This window comes from Daucus carota, chromosome 5 (assembly GCF_001625215.2).
Source record: "Daucus carota subsp. sativus chromosome 5, DH1 v3.0, whole genome shotgun sequence".
In the NCBI taxonomy this organism is placed as follows: Eukaryota; Viridiplantae; Streptophyta; class Magnoliopsida; order Apiales; family Apiaceae; genus Daucus; species Daucus carota.
In genome coordinates this window covers 47,241,995-47,263,441 of record NC_030385.2, presented here as the reverse complement: position 1 = coordinate 47,263,441, position 21,447 = coordinate 47,241,995, and the positions used below count along the sequence as shown (strand labels likewise).

General features: G+C 44.0%; 2 protein-coding genes across 2 annotated transcripts; both read left to right on the top strand.

The window, feature by feature from the left end:
- The first annotated feature begins 9,042 nt into the window (after positions 1–9,042).
- Positions 9,043–10,458, top strand: LOC135152905 (uncharacterized). The gene is made up of 2 exons (XM_064094081.1): positions 9,043–9,876; positions 9,994–10,458. Exons 1-2 carry the CDS (start codon positions 9,043–9,045, stop codon positions 10,456–10,458), a joined length of 1,299 nt encoding a protein of 432 aa, XP_063950151.1.
- Positions 10,459–16,875: 6,417 nt separating this feature from the next.
- Positions 16,876–18,019, top strand: LOC108222341 (LOB domain-containing protein 15). The gene is made up of 2 exons (XM_017396259.2): positions 16,876–17,344; positions 17,463–18,019. The coding sequence occupies exons 1-2, from the start codon at positions 17,150–17,152 to the stop codon at positions 17,892–17,894; spliced, it is 627 nt and encodes a 208-aa protein (XP_017251748.1). The 5' UTR covers positions 16,876–17,149; the 3' UTR covers positions 17,895–18,019.
- The last annotated feature ends 3,428 nt before the right edge of the window (positions 18,020–21,447 follow it).

Genomic DNA, 21,447 nt, shown 5'->3' with positions numbered 1-21,447 from the left:
GTTCAGGGTTCGGGGTTCAGGGTTCGGGGTTCAGGGTTCGGGGTTCAGGGTTCCGGGTTCAGGGTTCCGGGTTCAGGGTTCGGGGTTCAGGGTTCGGGGTTCAGGGTTCGGGGTTCAGGGTTCGGGGTTGAGGGTTCGGGGTTGAGGGTTCGGGGTTGAGGGTTCGGGGTTGAGGGTTCGGGGTTGAGGGTTCGGGGTTGAGGGTTCGGGGTTGAGGGTTCGGGGTTGAGGGTTCGGGGTTGAGGGTTCTCAAATCATGATCTTTTGGGGGCCTGTGGTGGGCTTGTGGATTACCCAAGTTGTTGCAATTGGGCCAGTTTATTTCGGCTTATTTTCGGATTCGAAATTCGGGACTTGACCCGATTTTCGAAAAAGACTCGGGATTTGACCCGGGTTGTTTCATATGGTATCAGAGCGAGGTTCTCGAAAGCTTGATTCGTCAAGTTGCCGGAGGCGGGGACACGAAGCCAGCCGGTATTATCCCACAATGGCTAGAGAGGTTCGATCTGGGCCCACCACAGGCCCCCAAAAGATCATGATTTGAGAACCCTCAACCCCGAACCCTCAACCCCGAACCCTCAACCCCGAACCCTCAACCCCGAACCCTCAACCCCGAACCCTCAACCCCGAACCCTCAACCCCGAACCCTCAACCCCGAACCCTCAACCCCGAACCCTCAACCCCGAACCCTGAACCCCGAACCCTGAACCCCGAACCCTGAACCCCGAACCCTGAACCCCGAACCCTGAACCCGGAACCCTGAACCCGGAACCCTGAACCCCGAACCCTGAACCCCGAACCCTGAACCCCGAACCCTGAACACCGAACCCTCAACCCCGAACCCTCAACCCCGAACCCTCAACCCCGAACCCTCAACCCGAACCCTGAACCCCGAACCCTGAACCCCGAACCCTGAACCCCGAACCCTGAACCCCGAACCCTGAACCCGACCTGAACCCTGAACCCTGAACCCTGAACCCTGAACCCTGAACCCTGAACCCTGAACCCTGAACCCTGAACCCTGAACCCTGAACCCTGAACCCTGAACCCTGAACCCTGAACCCTGAACCCTGAACCCTGAACCCTGAACCCTGAACCCTGAACCCTGAACCCTGAACCCTGAACCCTGAACCCTGAACCCTGAACCCTGAACCCTGAACCCTGACCCCTGACCCCTGAACCCTGACCCCTGACCCCTGAGCCCTGAGCCCTGAGCCCTGAGCCCTGAGCCCTGAGCCCTGAGCCCTGAGCCCTGAGCCCTGAGCCCTGAGCCCTGAGCCCTGAGCCCTGACCCTGACGCTGAGCCCTGAACCCTGAACGCTGAACCCTGAACCCTGAACCCTGAACCCTGAACCCTGAACCCTGAACCCTGAACCCTGAACCCTGAACCCTGAACCCTGAACCCTGAACCCTGAACCCTGAACCCTCAACCCTGAACCCTCAACCCTCAACCCTGAACCCTCAACCCTGAACCCTGAACCCTCAACCCTGAACCCTGAACCCTGAACCCTGAACCCTGAACCCTGAACCCTCAACCCTGAACCCTCAACCCTGAACCCTCAACCCTCAACCCTGAACCCTGAACCCTCAACCCTCAACCCTGAACCCTGAACCCTCAACCCTGAACCCTGAACCCTCAACCCTCAACCCTGAACCCTGAACCCTCAACCCTCAACCCTGAACCCTGAACCCTCAACCCTGAACCCGCAACCCCCAACCCCCAACCCCCAACCCCCAACCCCCAACCCCGAACCCCGAACCCCGAACCCGGAACCCTGAACCCTCAACCCTCAACCCTCAACCCGGGAACCCCGGAACCCCGGAACCCCGCAACCCCGCAACCCCGCAACCCCGCAACCCCGCAACCCCAGACCCCACACCCCAGACCCCCCACCCCAGACCCCACACCCCAGACCCCAGACCCCAGACCCCAGACCCCAAACCCCAGACCCCAAACCCCAGACCCCAAACCCCAGACCCCAAACCCCAGACCCCAAACCCCAGACCCCAAACCCCAGACCCCAAACCCCAGACCCCAAACCCCAGACCCCAAACCCCAGACCCCAAACCCCAGACCCCAAACCCGAGACCCCAAACCCTAGACCCCAAACCCTAGACCCCAAACCCTAGACCCCAAACCCTAAACCCCAAACCCTAAACCCGAAACCCTAAACCCTAAACCCTAAACCCTGAACCCTCAACCCTAAACCCTCAACCCTCAACCCTCAACCCTGAACCCTCAACCCTCAACCCTGAACCCTGAACCCTGAACCCTGAACCCTGAACCCTCAACCCTGAACCCTGAACCCTCAACCCTCAACCCTCAACCCTGAACCCTGAACCCTCAACCCTCAACCCTCAACCCTGAACCCGAACCTGAACCCGGAACCCTGAACCCGGAACCCTGAACCCCGAACCCTGAACCCGAACCCTGAACCCCGAACCCTCAACCCCGAACCCTCAACCCCGAACCCTCAACCCCGAACCCTCAACCCCGAACCCTCAACCCCGAACCCTCAACCCCGAACCCTCAACCCCGAACCCTCAACCCCGAACCCTCAACCCCGAACCCTCAACCCCGAACCCTCAACCCCGAACCCTCAACCCCGAACCCTCAACCCCGAACCCTCAACCCCGAACCCTCAACCCCGAACCCTCAACCCCGAACCCTCAACCCCGAACCCTGAACCCCGAACCCTGAACCCCGAACCCTGAACCCCGAACCCTGAACCCCGAACCCTGAACCCGGAACCCTGAACCCGAACCCTGAACCCCGAACCCTGAACCCCGAACCCTGAACCCCGAACCCTGAACACCGAACCCTCAACCCCGAACCCTCAACCCCGAACCCTCAACCCCGAACCCTCAACCCCGAACCCTGAACCCCGAACCCTGAACCCCGAACCCTGAACCCCGAACCCTGAACCCCGAACCCTGAACCCCGAACCCTGAACCCGGAACCCTGAACCCTGAACCCTGAACCCTGAACCCTGAACCCTGAACCCTGAACCCTGAACCCTGAACCCTGAACCCTGAACCCTGAACCCTGAACCCTGAACCCTGAACCCTGAACCCTGAACCCTGAACCCTGAACCCTGAACCCTGAACCCTGAACCCTGAACCCTGAACCCTGAACCCTGAACCCTGAACCCTGAACCCTGAACCCTGAACCCTGACCCCTGACCCCTGACCCCTGACCCTGACCCCTGAGCCCTGAGCCCTGAGCCCTGAGCCCTGAGCCCTGAGCCCTGAGCCCTGAGCCCTGAGCCCTGAGCCCTGAGCCCTGAGCCCTGAGCCCTGAGCCCTGACCCCTGAGCCCTGACCCCTGAACGCTGACCCCTGAACCCTGAACCCTGAACCCTGAACCCTGAACCCTGAACCCTGAACCCTGAACCCTGAACCCTGAACCCTGAACCCTGAACCCTGAACCCTGAACCCTGAACCCTCAACCCTGAACCCTCAACCCTGAACCCTGAACCCTCAACCCTGAACCCTGAACCCTGAACCCTGAACCCTGAACCCTGAACCCTGAACCCTGAACCCTGAACCCTGAACCCTCAACCCTGAACCCTCAACCCTCAACCCTGAACCCTGAACCCTCAACCCTCAACCCTGAACCCTCAACCCTGAACCCTGAACCCTCAACCCTGAACCCTCAACCCTCAACCCTGAACCCTGAACCCTCAACCCTCAACCCTGAACCCTCAACCCTGAACCCGCAACCCCCAACCCCCAACCCCCAACCCCCAACCCCCAACCCCGAACCCCGAACCCCGAACCCGGAACCCTGAACCCTCAACCCTCAACCCTCAACCCGGGAACCCCGGAACCCCGGAACCCCGCAACCCCGCAACCCCGCAACCCCGCAACCCCGCAACCCCGAAACCCCGAAACCCCGAAACCCCGAAACCCCGAAACCCCGAAACCCCGAAACCCCGAAACCCCGAAACCCTAAACCCTAAACCCCAACCCTAAACCCTAAACCCTAAACCCCAACCCCCAACCCCCAACCCTTAACCCCCAACCCCCAACCCCCAACCCCCAACCCCCAACCCCCAACCCCCAACCCCCAACCCCCAACCCCCAACCCCCAACCCCCAACCCCGAACCCTCAACCCTCAACCCTCAACCCTCAACCCTCAACCCTCAACCCTCAACCCTCAACCCTCAACCCTCAACCCTCAACCCTAAAACCCTAAAACCCTAAACCCTAAACCCTAAACCCTAAACCCTAAACCCTAAACCCTCAACCCTCAACCCTCAACCCTCAACCCTGAACCCTCAACCCTGAACCCTCAACCCTGAACCCTGAACCCTGAACCCTGAACCCTGAACCCTGAACCCTGAACCCTCAACCCTGAACCCTGAACCCTGAACCCTGAACCCTGAACCCTGAACCCTGAACCCTGAACCCTGAACCCTGAACCCTGAACCCTGAACCCTGAACCCTGAACCCTGAACCCTGAACCCTCAACCCTGAACCCTCAACCCTCAACCCTCAACCCTCAACCCTGAACCCTGAACCCTGAACCCTGAACCCTCAACCCTGAACCCTGAACCCTCAACCCTGAACCCTGAACCCTCAACCCTGAACCCTGAACCCTGAACCCTCAACCCTCAACCCTCAACCCTGAACCCTGAACCCTGAACCCTGAACCCTGAACCCTGAACCCTGAACCCTGAACCCTGAACCCTGAACCCTGAACCCTGAACCCTGAACCCTGAACCCGGAACCCTCAACCCTGAACCCTGAACCCTGAACCCTGAATCCGGAACCCTCAACCCTGAACCCTGAACCCTGAACCCTGAACCCTGAACCCTGAACCCTGAACCCTGAACCCTGAACCCTGAACCCTGAACCCTGAACCCTGAACCCGAAACCCGAAACCCCCAACCCCCAACCCCCGAACCCCCAACCCCCAACCCCCAACCCCCAACCCCGAACCCCGAACCCCGAACCCCGAACCCAGAACCCCGAACCCGGAACCCTGAACCCTGAACCCTCAACCCTCAACCCGGGAACCCCGGAACCCCGCAACCCCGCAACCCCGCAACCCCGCAACCCCGCAACCCCGAAACCCCGAAACCCCGAAACCCCGAAACCCCGAAACCCCAAACCCTATAAACCCCAAACCCCAAACCCCAAACCCCAAACCCCAAACCCCAAACCCCAAACCCCAAACCCGAAACCCCAAACCCTAAACCCTAACCCCTAAACCCTAAACCCTTCGGGTTGAGTATCCTTGGCGCCCTTCCTGGTGTTCGAGGTGCGCGATCAATGGCCACTCTGTTCATGATTGTCCTATCTTGGCCAGTGATCGAGAGAAGGAGTTGTTAAAGGATAAAGAGGGGTCAAAGAAAGAGACAAAGGAGAATGTTAAAGATGATGGTTTTACGGTTGTTCAACGTAAAGGGAAAGGTAAAATGCCAGAGTACAATGGGTCTGGACAGTATGGGAAAAACAAAAGAGCTCCGGTGAAGCGTCCTTTTAATTATTTGAACCGTGGTATTGTTATCCGGGATAAACAGGTGCAAGTAGGGGCTGTTGTGTCAAGCCCAGTGGTTCATAAGGAGGTTAAGTCGCAAGTTGATCCTCCTGTTAAGTCACAGAATAGATTTGAAGTGTTAGATGAGGATAATATCGTGCAGTCGTCGATAATGGAAAAATTGGGGATTGAATCGGTGATTATGGGGGCTGGTGAGCTGGGAGCTAATCAGGTGGATGAAAATATAGTAGATGAGTTGGGGAATAAAATCAAGTCTGCTGTTGAAATGTGGGATGACCGTGTCGCTCAATATGTCACCAGTGGGAGCAAATTATCGCCTGCTGAAATGGCTTTGTTAGATGAGCAGATAGCAGCAGGGGAAAATGAATTGAATTTCAAGAAACATAATGAGTTTCTTAAATGTGAAACAAATACGGAGTCAGAATATAACTCTGATTTTGATGAGCTCGATGATTTCATGCTGAAAGGTACTAAAGATCAGGGCATGGATGAAGATGTAGGAGATGGAGTTGCGGATGATGAGAGTAGTCCAGACATGGTGGTGTCCTAAAGCCTCCTGTTTGGTTAGTTGTCTTATTTTATTTCTTTTTTATGGATAAGTTAGCATTCTGGAATGTTCGAGGGTTTAATCAGCCCTCAAAACGCAAGGAAGTTGCTGATTTAATTTTGGATAATCAAGTGGGTTTGTGTGCTCTTATCGAAACTCATGTTGCGAAAGGGCGTGTTAATAATGTGTTTAATAGAATGTTTCGAGGTTGGGATTGGTTGTCGAATTCTGAGCATTGCTTAAAAGGCTGTAGAATTGTGATTGGCTGGAATCCTTTGTTGTTTGATGTGTTAGAAATTCTCTCGACTGATCAAGTAATTCACTGTGTGGTCACTGAGCTGGAAAGTAAAAATTCTTTTCATTGCTCAATTGTCTATGCAGCGAATGACCATGTGATTCGTCGGGATTTGTGGCATTCTCTGTGTTCTTATAGTATGTTGACCGCAACGTCCCCTTGGGTCGTTATGGGAGACTTTAATGCTATGTTGTCTGATTCTGAGATGCAAGGAGGTGTTGATAGTAGGTCCCCTGCTGTTCAGGAGTTTAAGGATTGTGTGAACTATATAGAGGTGCAAGATATTGTGTATTCAGGTATTCACTTTACTTGGACAGGGGCGCCCCATGGGGTCGGAGTTGTTAAAAAATTGGATCGAGTGATGGCCAATTTGAGCTTTCTGCAGAAATTTTTTCCCGGAACCCCGCAACCCCGCAACCCCGCAACCCCGCAACCCCGCAACCCCGCAACCCCGAAACCCCGAAACCCCGAAACCCCGAAACCCCGAAACCCCGAAACCCCGAAACCCCGAAACCCCGAAACCCTAAACCCTAAACCCCAACCCTAAACCCTAAACCCTAAACCCCAACCCCCAACCCCCAACCCTTAACCCCCAACCCCCAACCCCCAACCCCCAACCCCCAACCCCCAACCCCCAACCCCCAACCCCCAACCCCCAACCCCGAACCCTCAACCCTCAACCCTCAACCCTCAACCCTCAACCCTCAACCCTCAACCCTCAACCCTCAACCCTCAACCCTCAACCCTAAAACCCTAAAACCCTAAACCCTAAACCCTAAACCCTAAACCCTAAACCCTAAACCCTAAACCCTCAACCCTCAACCCTCAACCCTCAACCCTGAACCCTCAACCCTGAACCCTCAACCCTGAACCCTGAACCCTGAACCCTGAACCCTGAACCCTGAACCCTGAACCCTCAACCCTGAACCCTGAACCCTGAACCCTGAACCCTGAACCCTGAACCCTGAACCCTGAACCCTGAACCCTGAACCCTGAACCCTGAACCCTGAACCCTGAACCCTGAACCCTGAACCCTGAACCCTCAACCCTGAACCCTCAACCCTCAACCCTCAACCCTCAACCCTGAACCCTGAACCCTGAACCCTGAACCCTCAACCCTGAACCCTGAACCCTCAACCCTGAACCCTGAACCCTCAACCCTGAACCCTGAACCCTCAACCCTGAACCCTCAACCCTCAACCCTGAACCCTGAACCCTGAACCCTGAACCCTGAACCCTGAACCCTGAACCCTGAACCCTGAACCCTGAACCCTGAACCCTGAACCCTGAACCCTGAACCCGGAACCCTCAACCCTGAACCCTGAACCCTGAACCCTGAATCCGGAACCCTCAACCCTGAACCCTGAACCCTGAACCCTGAACCCTGAACCCTGAACCCTGAACCCTGAACCCTGAACCCTGAACCCTGAACCCTGAACCCTGAACCCTGAACCCTGAACCCGAAACCCGAAACCCCCAACCCCCAACCCCCGAACCCCCAACCCCCAACCCCCAACCCCCAACCCCGAACCCCGAACCCCGAACCCCGAACCCCGAACCCCGAACCCGGAACCCTGAACCCTGAACCCTCAACCCTCAACCCGGGAACCCCGGAACCCCGCAACCCCGCAACCCCGCAACCCCGCAACCCCGCAACCCCGAAACCCCGAAACCCCGAAACCCCGAAACCCCGAAACCCCGAAACCCCGAAACCCCAAACCCTATAAACCCCAAACCCCAAACCCCAAACCCCAAACCCCAAACCCCAAACCCCAAACCCGAAACCCCAAACCCTAAACCCTAACCCCTAAACCCTAAACCCTTCGGGTTGAGTATCCTTGGCGCCCTTCCTGGTGTTCGAGGTGCGCGATCAATGGCCACTCTGTTCATGATTGTCCTATCTTGGCCAGTGATCGAGAGAAGGAGTTGTTAAAGGATAAAGAGGGGTCAAAGAAAGAGACAAAGGAGAATGTTAAAGATGATGGTTTTACGGTTGTTCAACGTAAAGGGAAAGGTAAAATGCCAGAGTACAATGGGTCTGGACAGTATGGGAAAAACAAAAGAGCTCCGGTGAAGCGTCCTTTTAATTATTTGAACCGTGGTATTGTTATCCGGGATAAACAGGTGCAAGTAGGGGCTGTTGTGTCAAGCCCAGTGGTTCATAAGGAGGTTAAGTCGCAAGTTGATCCTCCTGTTAAGTCACAGAATAGATTTGAAGTGTTAGATGAGGATAATATCGTGCAGTCGTCGATAATGGAAAAATTGGGGATTGAATCGGTGATTATGGGGGCTGGTGAGCTGGGAGCTAATCAGGTGGATGAAAATATAGTAGATGAGTTGGGGAATAAAATCAAGTCTGCTGTTGAAATGTGGGATGACCGTGTCGCTCAATATGTCACCAGTGGGAGCAAATTATCGCCTGCTGAAATGGCTTTGTTAGATGAGCAGATAGCAGCAGGGGAAAATGAATTGAATTTCAAGAAACATAATGAGTTTCTTAAATGTGAAACAAATACGGAGTCAGAATATAACTCTGATTTTGATGAGCTCGATGATTTCATGCTGAAAGGTACTAAAGATCAGGGCATGGATGAAGATGTAGGAGATGGAGTTGCGGATGATGAGAGTAGTCCAGACATGGTGGTGTCCTAAAGCCTCCTGTTTGGTTAGTTGTCTTATTTTATTTCTTTTTTATGGATAAGTTAGCATTCTGGAATGTTCGAGGGTTTAATCAGCCCTCAAAACGCAAGGAAGTTGCTGATTTAATTTTGGATAATCAAGTGGGTTTGTGTGCTCTTATCGAAACTCATGTTGCGAAAGGGCGTGTTAATAATGTGTTTAATAGAATGTTTCGAGGTTGGGATTGGTTGTCGAATTCTGAGCATTGCTTAAAAGGCTGTAGAATTGTGATTGGCTGGAATCCTTTGTTGTTTGATGTGTTAGAAATTCTCTCGACTGATCAAGTAATTCACTGTGTGGTCACTGAGCTGGAAAGTAAAAATTCTTTTCATTGCTCAATTGTCTATGCAGCGAATGACCATGTGATTCGTCGGGATTTGTGGCATTCTCTGTGTTCTTATAGTATGTTGACCGCAACGTCCCCTTGGGTCGTTATGGGAGACTTTAATGCTATGTTGTCTGATTCTGAGATGCAAGGAGGTGTTGATAGTAGGTCCCCTGCTGTTCAGGAGTTTAAGGATTGTGTGAACTATATAGAGGTGCAAGATATTGTGTATTCAGGTATTCACTTTACTTGGACAGGGGCGCCCCATGGGGTCGGAGTTGTTAAAAAATTGGATCGAGTGATGGCCAATTTGAGCTTTCTGCAGAAATTTTTTGGGGTTAATACTAAGTTTCTTCCGCGCGGCGTTAGTGATCATAGCCCTGCTATTGTGGATTTAAAGTTAGTGAGAAGGAGATCTAAGAGCTCTTTTAAATTTAATAATTTCTTGGCTTATCGAGAAAATTTTTTAGAGCTTGTTTCAGGCATCTGGTCTCATAGAATTGGTGGTGTGAAAATGTATCAGGTTGTTCAAAAATTGCATCGGTTGAAGAAAATTTTTAAAGCTGAATCGTGGAAGGGAGGAGACTTATCGGAGAAGAGCCAGATTTTAAAGTCTAAGCTAGTTGACATTTAGAAGCAGTTAGACTTGTTTCCATTTGATGATGATCTTTGTCACCAAGAGCTGGCCATCTCAAGGGAGTATAGAGCTTGTAAACTAGAGGAAGAAAGGTTGTTGAAGCAACGAGCTAAAGTGCACTGGCTAAAAGTAGGTGATCAGAATTCGAAATTTTTTCACCGAAGTCTTCATTCTAGAAGACTTAAAAAATCAGTTCTGGAAATTACCAATGAGGAGGGAGATGTGCTTCAGGGGGATGACATGAATGCTCATTTTGTTGATTTTTACAAGAATTTGTTGGGCACTAAAGATGAGTGTGATAATTGTTTGGGGTTAGAGCCTTTTGCAAATAAATTAGATGCTAATTCAGCTGCTGATTTAATTCGTGAGGTGTCTTCTGAGGAGATTAAGGAGGTTATTTTTCAGATGGGTGATGATAAGGCCTCTGGCCCTGACGGCTACTCGGCTCTTTTTTTCAAAAAGGCTTGAGAGGTTATAGGTGATGATGTGTGTCAAGCTGTAAAAGAGTTTTTTGTGATGGGTAAGCTTCTAAAAGAAGTGAATGCTACTTTGATTGCTCTTATCCCTAAAACTGATCATCCTACAGTTGTTGGCGAGTATAGGCCCATTGCGCTTTGTAATGTCTTGTACAAGTGCATTACTAAAATCATTGCTAATAGAATTAAGGGATGTCTTAATGATTTGGTGGATGATACTCAGAATGCATTTATCCCGGGGCGTCGGATTAGTGATAATATTCTGTTAACGCAGGAGCTTATGAAGAATTATCATAGAAAAGTTGGAGCTCCCCGCTGTGCCATAAAGGTTGATATTAAGAAAGCATATGATAGTGTGTCGTGGGATTTTCTTGTTGATGCTCTTCAATTGTGGTTTTCCGGGGAAGATGATTGACTGGATTCGAGAATGTATTTCTACTCCTTCCTATTCGGTTATTCTTAACGGACAAATGCACGGTTTTTTTAAAGGGCAAAAGGGCTTGCGCCAAGGTGATCCATTGTCTCCGTATTTGTTCACTTTGGTGATGCAGATGCTTTCGTTAATGATTAGAAGGAGAGTTATGGAAGAAGGTAATTTTCAGTTTCATCCGAAGTGTGCAAAGCAAGGAATTACACACCTCTCTTTCGCGGATGACCTGTTCTTGTTCTGTGCAGCGGATCCGTATTCTGTCCATATTTTGAAAGAATGCTTGGATGAGTTTGGCAGGTGTTCGGGGCTCTGGCCTAATAATGGGAAGAGTAATGTGTTTTTTGGTAATGTCTCTCATGATGATAGAGTGCTAATTCAGAGTATTCTGGATTTTAATGTTGGAACATTACCGGTTCGCTATTTAGGTGTGCCTCTAATTTCTACAGCTTTATGGGTCAATGATTGTAAACCTCTTGTGCAAAAAGTACGTGATAAAATTGATTCGTGGGAGAATAAATGGTTGAATTATGCTGGCAAAGTGCAACTTGCTACTTCGGTGTTATTGTCTATGCAAGTGTACTGGAGCTCTATTTTTCTGTTGCCTATCTCGGTAACTAAGCAAATAGAAAAGCTGATCAGAGGTTTTATTTGGGGGGGGAAGGATGCTGCTAGAGGGAAAGCTAAAGTGTCGTGGAAGGATGTTTGCTGTCCTAAACAAGAAGGGGGTTTGGGTCTGAGATCTCTGAGATGTTGGAACAAAGCTCTGATGGTTTATCATATTTGGAATATTGTCTCTGAAAAATGTTCGCTTTGGGTGAAATGGGTGCATGATTACCGGTTAAAACGAAGGAGTTTTTGGGATATTAAAGTTGCGTGGGATGCGTCCTGGAGCTGGAAAAACATTCTTGCTCTTCGAGAAGAGGTGCGGCCTTTTATTAGAGCCCAGGTGGGGGATGGGCAGAAAACAAATTTCTGGTTTGATTCGTGGGTCTTGGATGTTCCTTTGTCTAATTTCTGTAGTCACAGGGATATTGCAGAGATGGGATTACATAAAGCTAATAAGGTGGCTGATTTTATTGTGGATGGGCAGTGGGAATGGCCTTCAGGTCTTTTATTGAAGGTTCCTCAGCTTCAGAGTATTCATCCTCAATTCTCGGAGCGGTCTGATATTGTGAATTGGATTTCTAAGTATGGCAAGAAGGTGCAGTTTAGTATATCGCAGGTCTGGGATGATCTTCGGCTAACGAGAAGTAAAGTTTTATGGTGGCACTTGGTTTGGTTTTGCAAGAGCATTCCTAAGCACTGTTTTACGCTTTGGCTGGCTATTCGAGACCGCCTTCTGACTCAAGTTCGGCTAAAGAGCTGGCAGGTTCAGCAATCGGTGGCCTGTAGTTTTTGTGATATGGTGCCAGACTCGCTGTCCCATCTTTTCTTTGAGTGTGAATTTTGCAACCAAATTCTGGTGGAGTTTCAGAGGCGTGGCTATTTGCTGTGTTTTCAAGGAAATTGGGAGGGCTCTATTCTTTATGCTGCTGCTAATTGGAAGGGAAAATCTCTGTATGTTTTGATAAATAAATTGGTCCTGGCTGCTGTTATTTTTCATATCTGGCAGGAGCGTAATAGGCGTCTTTTTCAGAAGAAAAAGAAGCGAGCCTGGCAAATTAGTGCAGATATTACCGATGATGTTCGCAAAAAATTGCAGGGCCTGGCTGTGGTAAATACTTCGAGGGTGAGAGATGAGCTTTCGAAGTGGGATATTTTTGTTGAGCGCCCTTCAATCCAAACGTAATGTGTATGGGTTCCAGTAGTGAGATTTTAGTTGTAAGGGGCTGGTATTTTTGTTTTCGTATGCTTGTGTGCTTAGTTCTGTGGGGTCTGAGTATTATTAGCATCTGTTATATGGCGGTTTGTTTGGTAAATTTGTTTTGGTGCGCTGGTTTTTTAGTGATGAGAAGCTCTGGTGTTGTTGTGATTTATAGTGGTATTTTCTTATCGCTTTTTTGCTTCTGGTATTCGAGGTATAGGTATACTAAGAGCTGGTGTAGGTTGAATTCTCTGAAATCTCTGGTGCAATTTCTGGAATTTGGCGCTTTAATTTTTAAATTTTTTCGCTGCTGCTGGGAGTTGCTCTGGTATGGAATTTTGTGGAGTTCTAGAGGTGATTTTAATATGTATGAGCTAGTCTGGGAGTTTTTTGCTTGCATGGCCGTGTGTTATATTGGCTTGACTCAGTTGGGGAATAGTCCAGGGGCTTGCATGTATATTCTCATTCACTGGAGTATTTTGATTGCTTGTGGAATTGGTGGAGGGGCCCACGTGCTTTGGTTTAAGTCAAGTGCTGTGTTGCTTCAGTGGGGCTACTTTTATTGGCTAGAATTTTGGTGGTGGTTATTTCTAGTTTGGATCTTTTTAGTCTATTTTCTTAGATGGAGGTCTTGTATTTTTATTTTATTTTAATAGCTGTAGTGGTTGTTGGCCTCTTTGAGTTTGTTCTTAGAGGTTTGTGGTCTGAGAGGAGTCCTCTCTTTGTATTCTTCTTTTTTCTGATATAAAATCCATACGAGGTGCCGCCCTCATTTACCCAAAAAAAAAAAAAAAACCCTAAACCCTAAACCCTAAACCCTAAACCCTAAACCCTAACCCCTAAACCCCTAACCCCTAAACCCCTAACCCCTAAACCCCTACCCCTAAACCCTAACCCTAAACCCTAAACCCTAAACCCTAAACCCTAAACCCGGAGGGTCCCTATGGATATATGAATTTGGTCACGACCATATTTGGGTCAATCGATACTGAATCGGAGCAGATATAACGAAGTTCGAGTTTTTGACGAATTCTCAAAGGGGTTAGTACACGGGAATATCTTGAAAATATCACCGGGCAGATATTTTTGATATTTTCACATAAATGAGTTCCTTTAGATATATGAATTTAGTCCGACCATATTTGGGGCAGTCGGGACTGAATCGTAGCTGATATATTGAAGTTCGAGTTTTTAACGAATTTTCAAAGAGGTTAGTACACGGGAATTTCTTGAAAATATCCCTAGGCAGTTTCTTTTGATATTTCCACATAAATAGGTCCCTATGGATATATGAATTTGGTCAAGACCATATTTGGGGCAACCGGGACTGAATCGGAGTAGATATAACGAAGTTCGAGTTTTTGACGAATTCTCAAAGGGGTTAGTACACGGGAATTTCATGAAAATTTCACCGAGAAGTTTCTTTTGATATTTTTATATAAATGGGTCCCTATGGATATATGAATTTGGTAACGATCATATTTGGGACCGTCGGGACTGAATCGGAGCAGATATAACGAAGTTCGAGTTTTTGACGAATTCTCAAAGGGGTTAGTACACGGGAAATCGGGAATTTCATGAAAATTTCCCCGGGAAGTTTCTTTTGATATTTTCACATTAATGGGTCCCTATGGATATATGAATTTGGTCACGACCATATTTGGGGCAGTCGGGACTGAATCGGAGCAGATATAATGAAGTTCGAGTTTTTGACGAATTCTCAAAAGGTAGTACACAGGAATTTCATGAAAATTTCACTGGGAAGTTTCTTTTGATATTTTCACATAAATGGGTCCTTATGCATATATGAATTTGGTCACGACCATATTTGGGTCAATCGGGACTGAATCGGAGCAGATATAACGAAGTTCGAGTTTTTAACGAATTGTCAAAGGGGTTAGTACACGGGAATTTCTTGAAAATATCCCTAGGCAGTTTCTTTGATATTTCCAGATAAATAGGTTCCTGTGGATATATGAATTTAGTCCGACCATATTTGGGGCAGTCGGGATTGAATCGTAGCTTATATAATGAAGTTCGAGTTTTTAACGAATTCTCAAAGGGGTTAGTACCGGGAATTTCTTGAAAATATCCCTGGGCAGTTTCTTTTGATATTTCCACATAAATAGGTCCCTATGGATATATGAATTTGGTCACGATCATATTTGGGGCAGTCGGGACTGGATCGGAGCAGATATAATGAAGTTCGATTTGAATTTCTTGAAAATATCCCCGGGCAGATTCTTTTGATATTTTCACATAAATTGGTTGCTACGGATATATGAATTTTGTCACGATCATATTTGGGCCAATTGGGACTGAATCGGAGAAGATATAATGAAGTTCGAGTTTTTGACGATTCTCAAAGGGCCGTACACGGGAATTTAATGAAAATTTCAACGGGAAGTTTCTTTTGATATTTTCACATAAATGGGTCCCTATGGATATATGAATTTGGTCATGATCATATTTGGGGCAGTCGCGACTGAATCGGAGCAGATATAACGAAGTTCGAGTTTTTGACGAATTCTCAAATGGGTTAGTACACGAGAATTTCATGAAAATTTCACCGGGAAGTTTCTTTTTATATTTTTACATAAATGGGTCCCTGTGGATATATGAATTTGGTCACGACCATATTTGGGTCAATCGGGACTGAATCGGAGCAGATATAACGAAGTTCGAGTTTTTGACGAATTCTCAAAGGGGTTAGTACACGGGAATTTCATGAAAATTTCACCGGGAAGTTTCTTTTGATATTTTCACATAAATGGGTTCCTATGGATATATAAATTTGGTCAGGACCATATTTGGGGCAATCGGGACTGAATCGGAGCAGATATAACGAAGTTCGAGTTTTTGACGAATTTTCAAAGGGATCTTTGATAAATGTTCTTGCCTTAAGCTGTCATCTACAAAAAGCTACTACAAGGCATCTTTTCAGACTTGTTGTTGCTATGCTTTCCGACCACAGGGTAGTCGATGTAACGTTGTTTAACAGAAAATATAAAAAAATAGAATGCGTTACTTGACATGAATACCCCGTTGTTTGTCATTTAAAAACTATTGTATTATATGTCTTTTAACAATTGTCCTTCAAAGACAATGTTATTCATAAGTAACTTTAACAAGCAACAGGAAACTATCGTGCTATATTGTTCTAACAAATGGTTAATCCGGACTTGTATGATAGAAATTAGACGGCGATTCGATATTCAACGGGAGATTTCAAGGTTAGACAAGGGTGGAAAAACAGTTGTGGGAACCTGATTTTTCTTGTAGTAAGTACTCGATTAATCTCCAATTAATGCTCTTAAAATATTTTATTGATTATGCTCTGATTTGACTCAAAATCTCTAATTTATTGAAAAATCTCAAATAAATCCTAAATTGGTAAGTCAATCGATATTTTTAAATTTGCTTCCGAGTACTATAAATGCATGTATTCCTCCGTCCCTTTCTAGAGTCACAATTCTATTTTTGTTGGTCAAATTGACTAATTTTTTAGCAAGGATTATAAGTTACTTCTTCATTATTTTAAAAAACTGAAAATTACGTTTTAAAGTAGATTAAAAGTTATTTCCGATAACATATTTTTTTATTTTTTTCAATTGACAAGTAAAAGTTAATTTGATCGGTACAAAATCAAAAGTGACAAGTAAAAAGGGAAGGGAGGGAGTATTTTCAAGTCAAGTTGGGGGAGTCGGGAACTAATTGCCGCATTTAATTTGACGTTATCGATTCTTGCCCAACCATAATTGCTTTAGTATGATCATGCCTCGTCAAAGCATTAGACCACATGCACCAGGGAGCAATGATCAAATCTACGAATACTCCCTCCGTCCCCCTGAGTTGTATACATTGGGGGACGGGAACGCGGCACGGACTTTAATGCTCCTGTTAAGTGTAGTTGTGTAATTTATTTTTAAAATTTTCTTTTTCTGAATTAAAGTTTGGATGTTATATTTTTATTCAGAAAAAGAAAATCTCAAAAATAAGTTACGGAACTATATTTTATAAAAGCATTGAAATGCGTGTCGAGCAGTTGAAAAGAAATGTATACAATTAAATGGGACAGAGGGAGTACATATTTGTTGCTTAAGAAAGTCAACACCCACATAACAAGGATACGCACGTGAGCATCAATTATATCTGCACTCGCTCCAGCGCACCGGCATTGGCACATTCAAGTCCAGCTAGTGCACAAAAAGTAGCCCTAACGTATCCATTTTTAACGTATCCCAAGGTCACATCTCTGCATCTCTTTTTCCTCTCCTCTCACTCGCATCTCTTTATCCTGTACTCGCACCCGCACACAGTCTCCGCTCTCCACCGTCTCCATTCAGATACGAAACCAAGAATCTTGTTGATGATGGGTAGGTATTAAGATCGGCAAGAAATTCGACTATCCACCACTATTGCTTCAAGCAAGCTAGTTTCGCAAATAATATGGGAAGGAGACATATGTCGTTGCGACATCCGGGAAGCTTAAACACAATTACACCCTGTGCCGCATGTAAGCTTCTTAGAAGAAGGTGTGCTCAAGAATGTCCCTTCTCTCCTTATTTCTCCCCACATGAACCCCAAAAGTTTGCTTCTGTTCACAAAGTCTTTGGCGCAAGTAATGTTTCTAAGTTGCTTTTGGTATGTATTAGTTACGAATTATTATCATATATAAGACAATATAAACTTTATAACACTGCAATTGATCTGATCTATTCAGTCCATTCTGACAAGTAATTACCATCCATATATATTTCAGGAGGTACCAGAGAATCAAAGAGCCGATGCTGCAAACAGTTTGGTTTATGAGGCTAATGTTAGGTTAAGAGATCCGGTTTATGGTTGCATGGGTGCAATTTCAGCTTTGCAGCAACAAATTCAATCTTTGCAAGTTGAACTCAGCGCAGTAAAGGATGAGATCTTAAGATACAACAAATATTACACAGCGACTAGGAAAACTACTGGTGTACTACCCACTCATGTTGGTGACTTCATTTCTTCAGGAGCTGCCGTATCTGTCATAAACACTGCACCATTGCCCATACCTACGTCACAGTCGCAGCTGCTACAACAACCAACATCTGCTCCTACAACGACTTCATCCTCATCTAATTCCATGTACACAGTAACGACATCTACTGCTACCAATTATAGCACTCTTTCGACGGATAACGTATCCTACTTTGGTTAAAACGATCATTTAGTTCCTACGAAGCTACTCATTGACATTTTTTATATTTTCGTTTCAGCCATCTATAGCACACTATTTTTTTGTGGTGTAAACAACACTATAAGAAATATGTTTGTTATCACGGATTTTTCATATATGTGTCCATAATAATGTATCCTTTACAAATATGTGACTTTTATGAATCACAGGTTTGCGGAAATGAATTTCATATTTGATCCACTAAAATCTTTAATAAAGATATTCATATCAGATGATTATGTGTTTGTTTTTGGGCAACCATTACTTCTCAAATTTAAGCATTTATTTTTAAAAAATACCTATTTTTATTAATTTTTTAGATATAAATATTAAGAAAGTGTTTTAAGTTCGTTATATAACAAAAAAAATAAGTGTTTATATGAGAAAAAAGTAGAGTTACACATACTTTTTCCAAAAATAAGGTCAGCCAAACAACTCTGTCGAATATAAATTAGTAAAAAATAAGAAACCGGTTCAAGATAGTTATTTTCAACTGACATTTCTATATCTTCGACTAAACAATTTTGACTAAAAACGGTCGAAATAGTATGGCGAGAAATTTCATCCCGACTTTGAAATTTTTGATTTGCCGCTCAAAACTTAAAATTTTGGTCGAAACTATAAATTCGACCAAAATTTCGAACTTCCACCAATTGAAATAAATTCGACCGAAACTATGTGGTCGAAATTATATCATCATTTTTTCGGTTGAATTTATTATGCAATTATGAAAAAAATTCAGACCTCTACCTACCAATACAAATCGAAGAATTGAAAAATCTAACGAACAATAATTTTAAACCAGATTTAACATCCAAATATCCAAACCACCTTACATAAAATACCAGGACTTAGAAGGCACATTGCTTATGCAATCCATTATTCAAAACACAAGTTATTTGTTACTTGTCATCAGCAAAATATAAGTGATATTTCCATCGTTGTCATTAACCAAAATATAAATTAAATATTTAAGATTGTTAGAGCATCTCCAGCAGAGTAAACAATTCAAATTCTAAGAAATAAGGATCCTATATTGATTGAGAACTCCAATAATGATCCCTATTTATGTTCCATATTATTATTATAGTATTAAATTCAAATTCTTATAACAAAAAATAATAAGAAAAATATGGGAAAGAGTGTCCAAAAAGTGGAAGTTGAATATTTAATCATGAAAAAACAAATGAAGAATGGGTTAGGTGTTACCTATTTATGAGCAATGAAAAGTGGATCCTAAAATTTAGTAAATGAGTAAGGATTCTGCTGGGGTAAATTTTTGTCCATATTCCTCAAATTTTTAGCTTAGGACATGATATAGGTAATCTGCTGGAGATACTCATAGGAAACTAACTCCTCCATGAGCTGCTTATGCTAAGATAAAAGGAATAAATAAGCATCCACATCAAATTCCCCTTTATCTTCGCTCGCAGTAGGCTCTATCGCAATCTCCTTCCACTGGCCATTGGCTCTAGCTGGCTAAGCTCCTTCCCATTTCCCTGGTTGGTAAAGAACATAGATTAGTTAAAACATAGATACATGTCTAAACTGATTAGTTAAAAAAAATAAAAACATGCTAAAATTATGATTGTTTATTTTCGACCGTATCTAGTCACTTTTATAATTTTCTACAAGTAATTTTCAACCGTATTTATCTCAATCACATAATACACTTATCCTCGATATATATGTATATTGTAATTTCTAACAATAAATTCGTTCTATCTAAAACCCGATTCTATGATAGACATACAGACTCGGAATTCACATTCAATATCTTTCGAAAAATTATAAGTACTGATATATCTACTCATATAACCATGTTAAAATTTTAGATATTTAACATCTCATCCCTACCCCTAATAATACCTAAAATTTAGATTTATAAATTATGTTTTTAGTGTAAAATTAAATAATAAAGAAAATATATTTTATTGTTTATTATAAAATATTATATAAATGCAAATATATATATATACACACACACACATTATATTCTTAGATATAATTTATTTTTTTATTAGAATTTACATCGTTTTGAACTATTTTAGATATATATTTGTTGATGTGAAAATAATTTAAATGTTATTTTTAACTAAAAATATAAATTTTTTATTTTAAAATTTAAAAAAAATTGATAAACACGTAAGTAAGTTGGACATACAAAAGTCGTTTGGCTGAGCGTATGGCTTATTCTGTTTAGGTAATTTTTAATTATTAATAACTTATGGCTTATTTCTGATTTCAAGCCGACGTCTAATTTATTACACAAACAGACATTTTTCAGTTTAAAGTATAAAATTATTTAAAACTCAGGTTTTAAGCCAGGACAAACAGGATCATAATCACATATGACTTTAGAAAAATATTATTTTGTACCTAAAATATTAAATAAATTTGTGAATGAAATTAATTTAGAAAATTGTCTAATTTGCATTATAAATAAAAGTATTTTGATTAATTAAATAATATATATCCTTGTATAAAGCCTTTATTTGATTGAATTCAGAAGAAAAAAAACTTATTTATCAAATTTGTCCATAATAAAAAATTTATATTTAAGAATATAATAGTTGAAAATAGTAAATGAACATAATTTCAAATAATAAAATTATCATAACTAATCACAATAGCATATATACTTATATAAAAGGTTTAGAAGAAAAAGTATTTATGAAAATTATCTACGATAAATACTATTGTTTAAAATATAGTCTTTAGAATTTGAAAATAGTAAAATAACATATTTTTAAATATATTTAATCATTATAAAATTTAGGGGTTCGACAAATTTTATATAATTATCTATTTTTATTCTTTTAGCTAACAATTTTATTTACACGGCTAGTAAATGTTGTTCGATAAATTCAATCTAATAGATAGACAATAATCATTAATCATTTAATAAACGATATTTCTTCGAAAATTCCAATCTTTTGTACATTATTGCATATATACAGCGTCATTGTGTGTTCTAGCGTGGTCACCTTGGTAGCCACTATATCTGAAACTTCTTCTCTTTTTTTTCCATATATTCTTATCCACAGATATTGTCAAAAAAGGTAGCCTAAACATAAAATAACCCCAAAGACCCTGGTATTCTTTTCCGTTCCTGCTATCTGTTTGTTAAAATTGCTATAGGGCTATCAAAAATGTCCGAAAATTCCGACATCTGTTCGAAAATACCGCATTTGTATTCGAGATAAACGGATATTATTTGTATCTGAAACAAAGCGGATATTATTAGCATCTGAATCCGACAATTCCGGATACGGATACAGGCATATTCATATCCGATAATATCCGAATCCGAAGTTAAATATATGTGATATTTAAATATTATAAATACTGAGTTAAGTTCTATGGAGACCACTTTTTTTGGAGACCACTTATGTTCTGCAAGTAAAATATTGCATAAAAATATTGCAAAACTCATAATTTTGCAAAACAGGTTGTACAAAGATCCTTATATCATTTAAAATCTTGAATATCATGTATGTTTTGCATGTAGAATATTAGAAAACTTTGAGTCCTT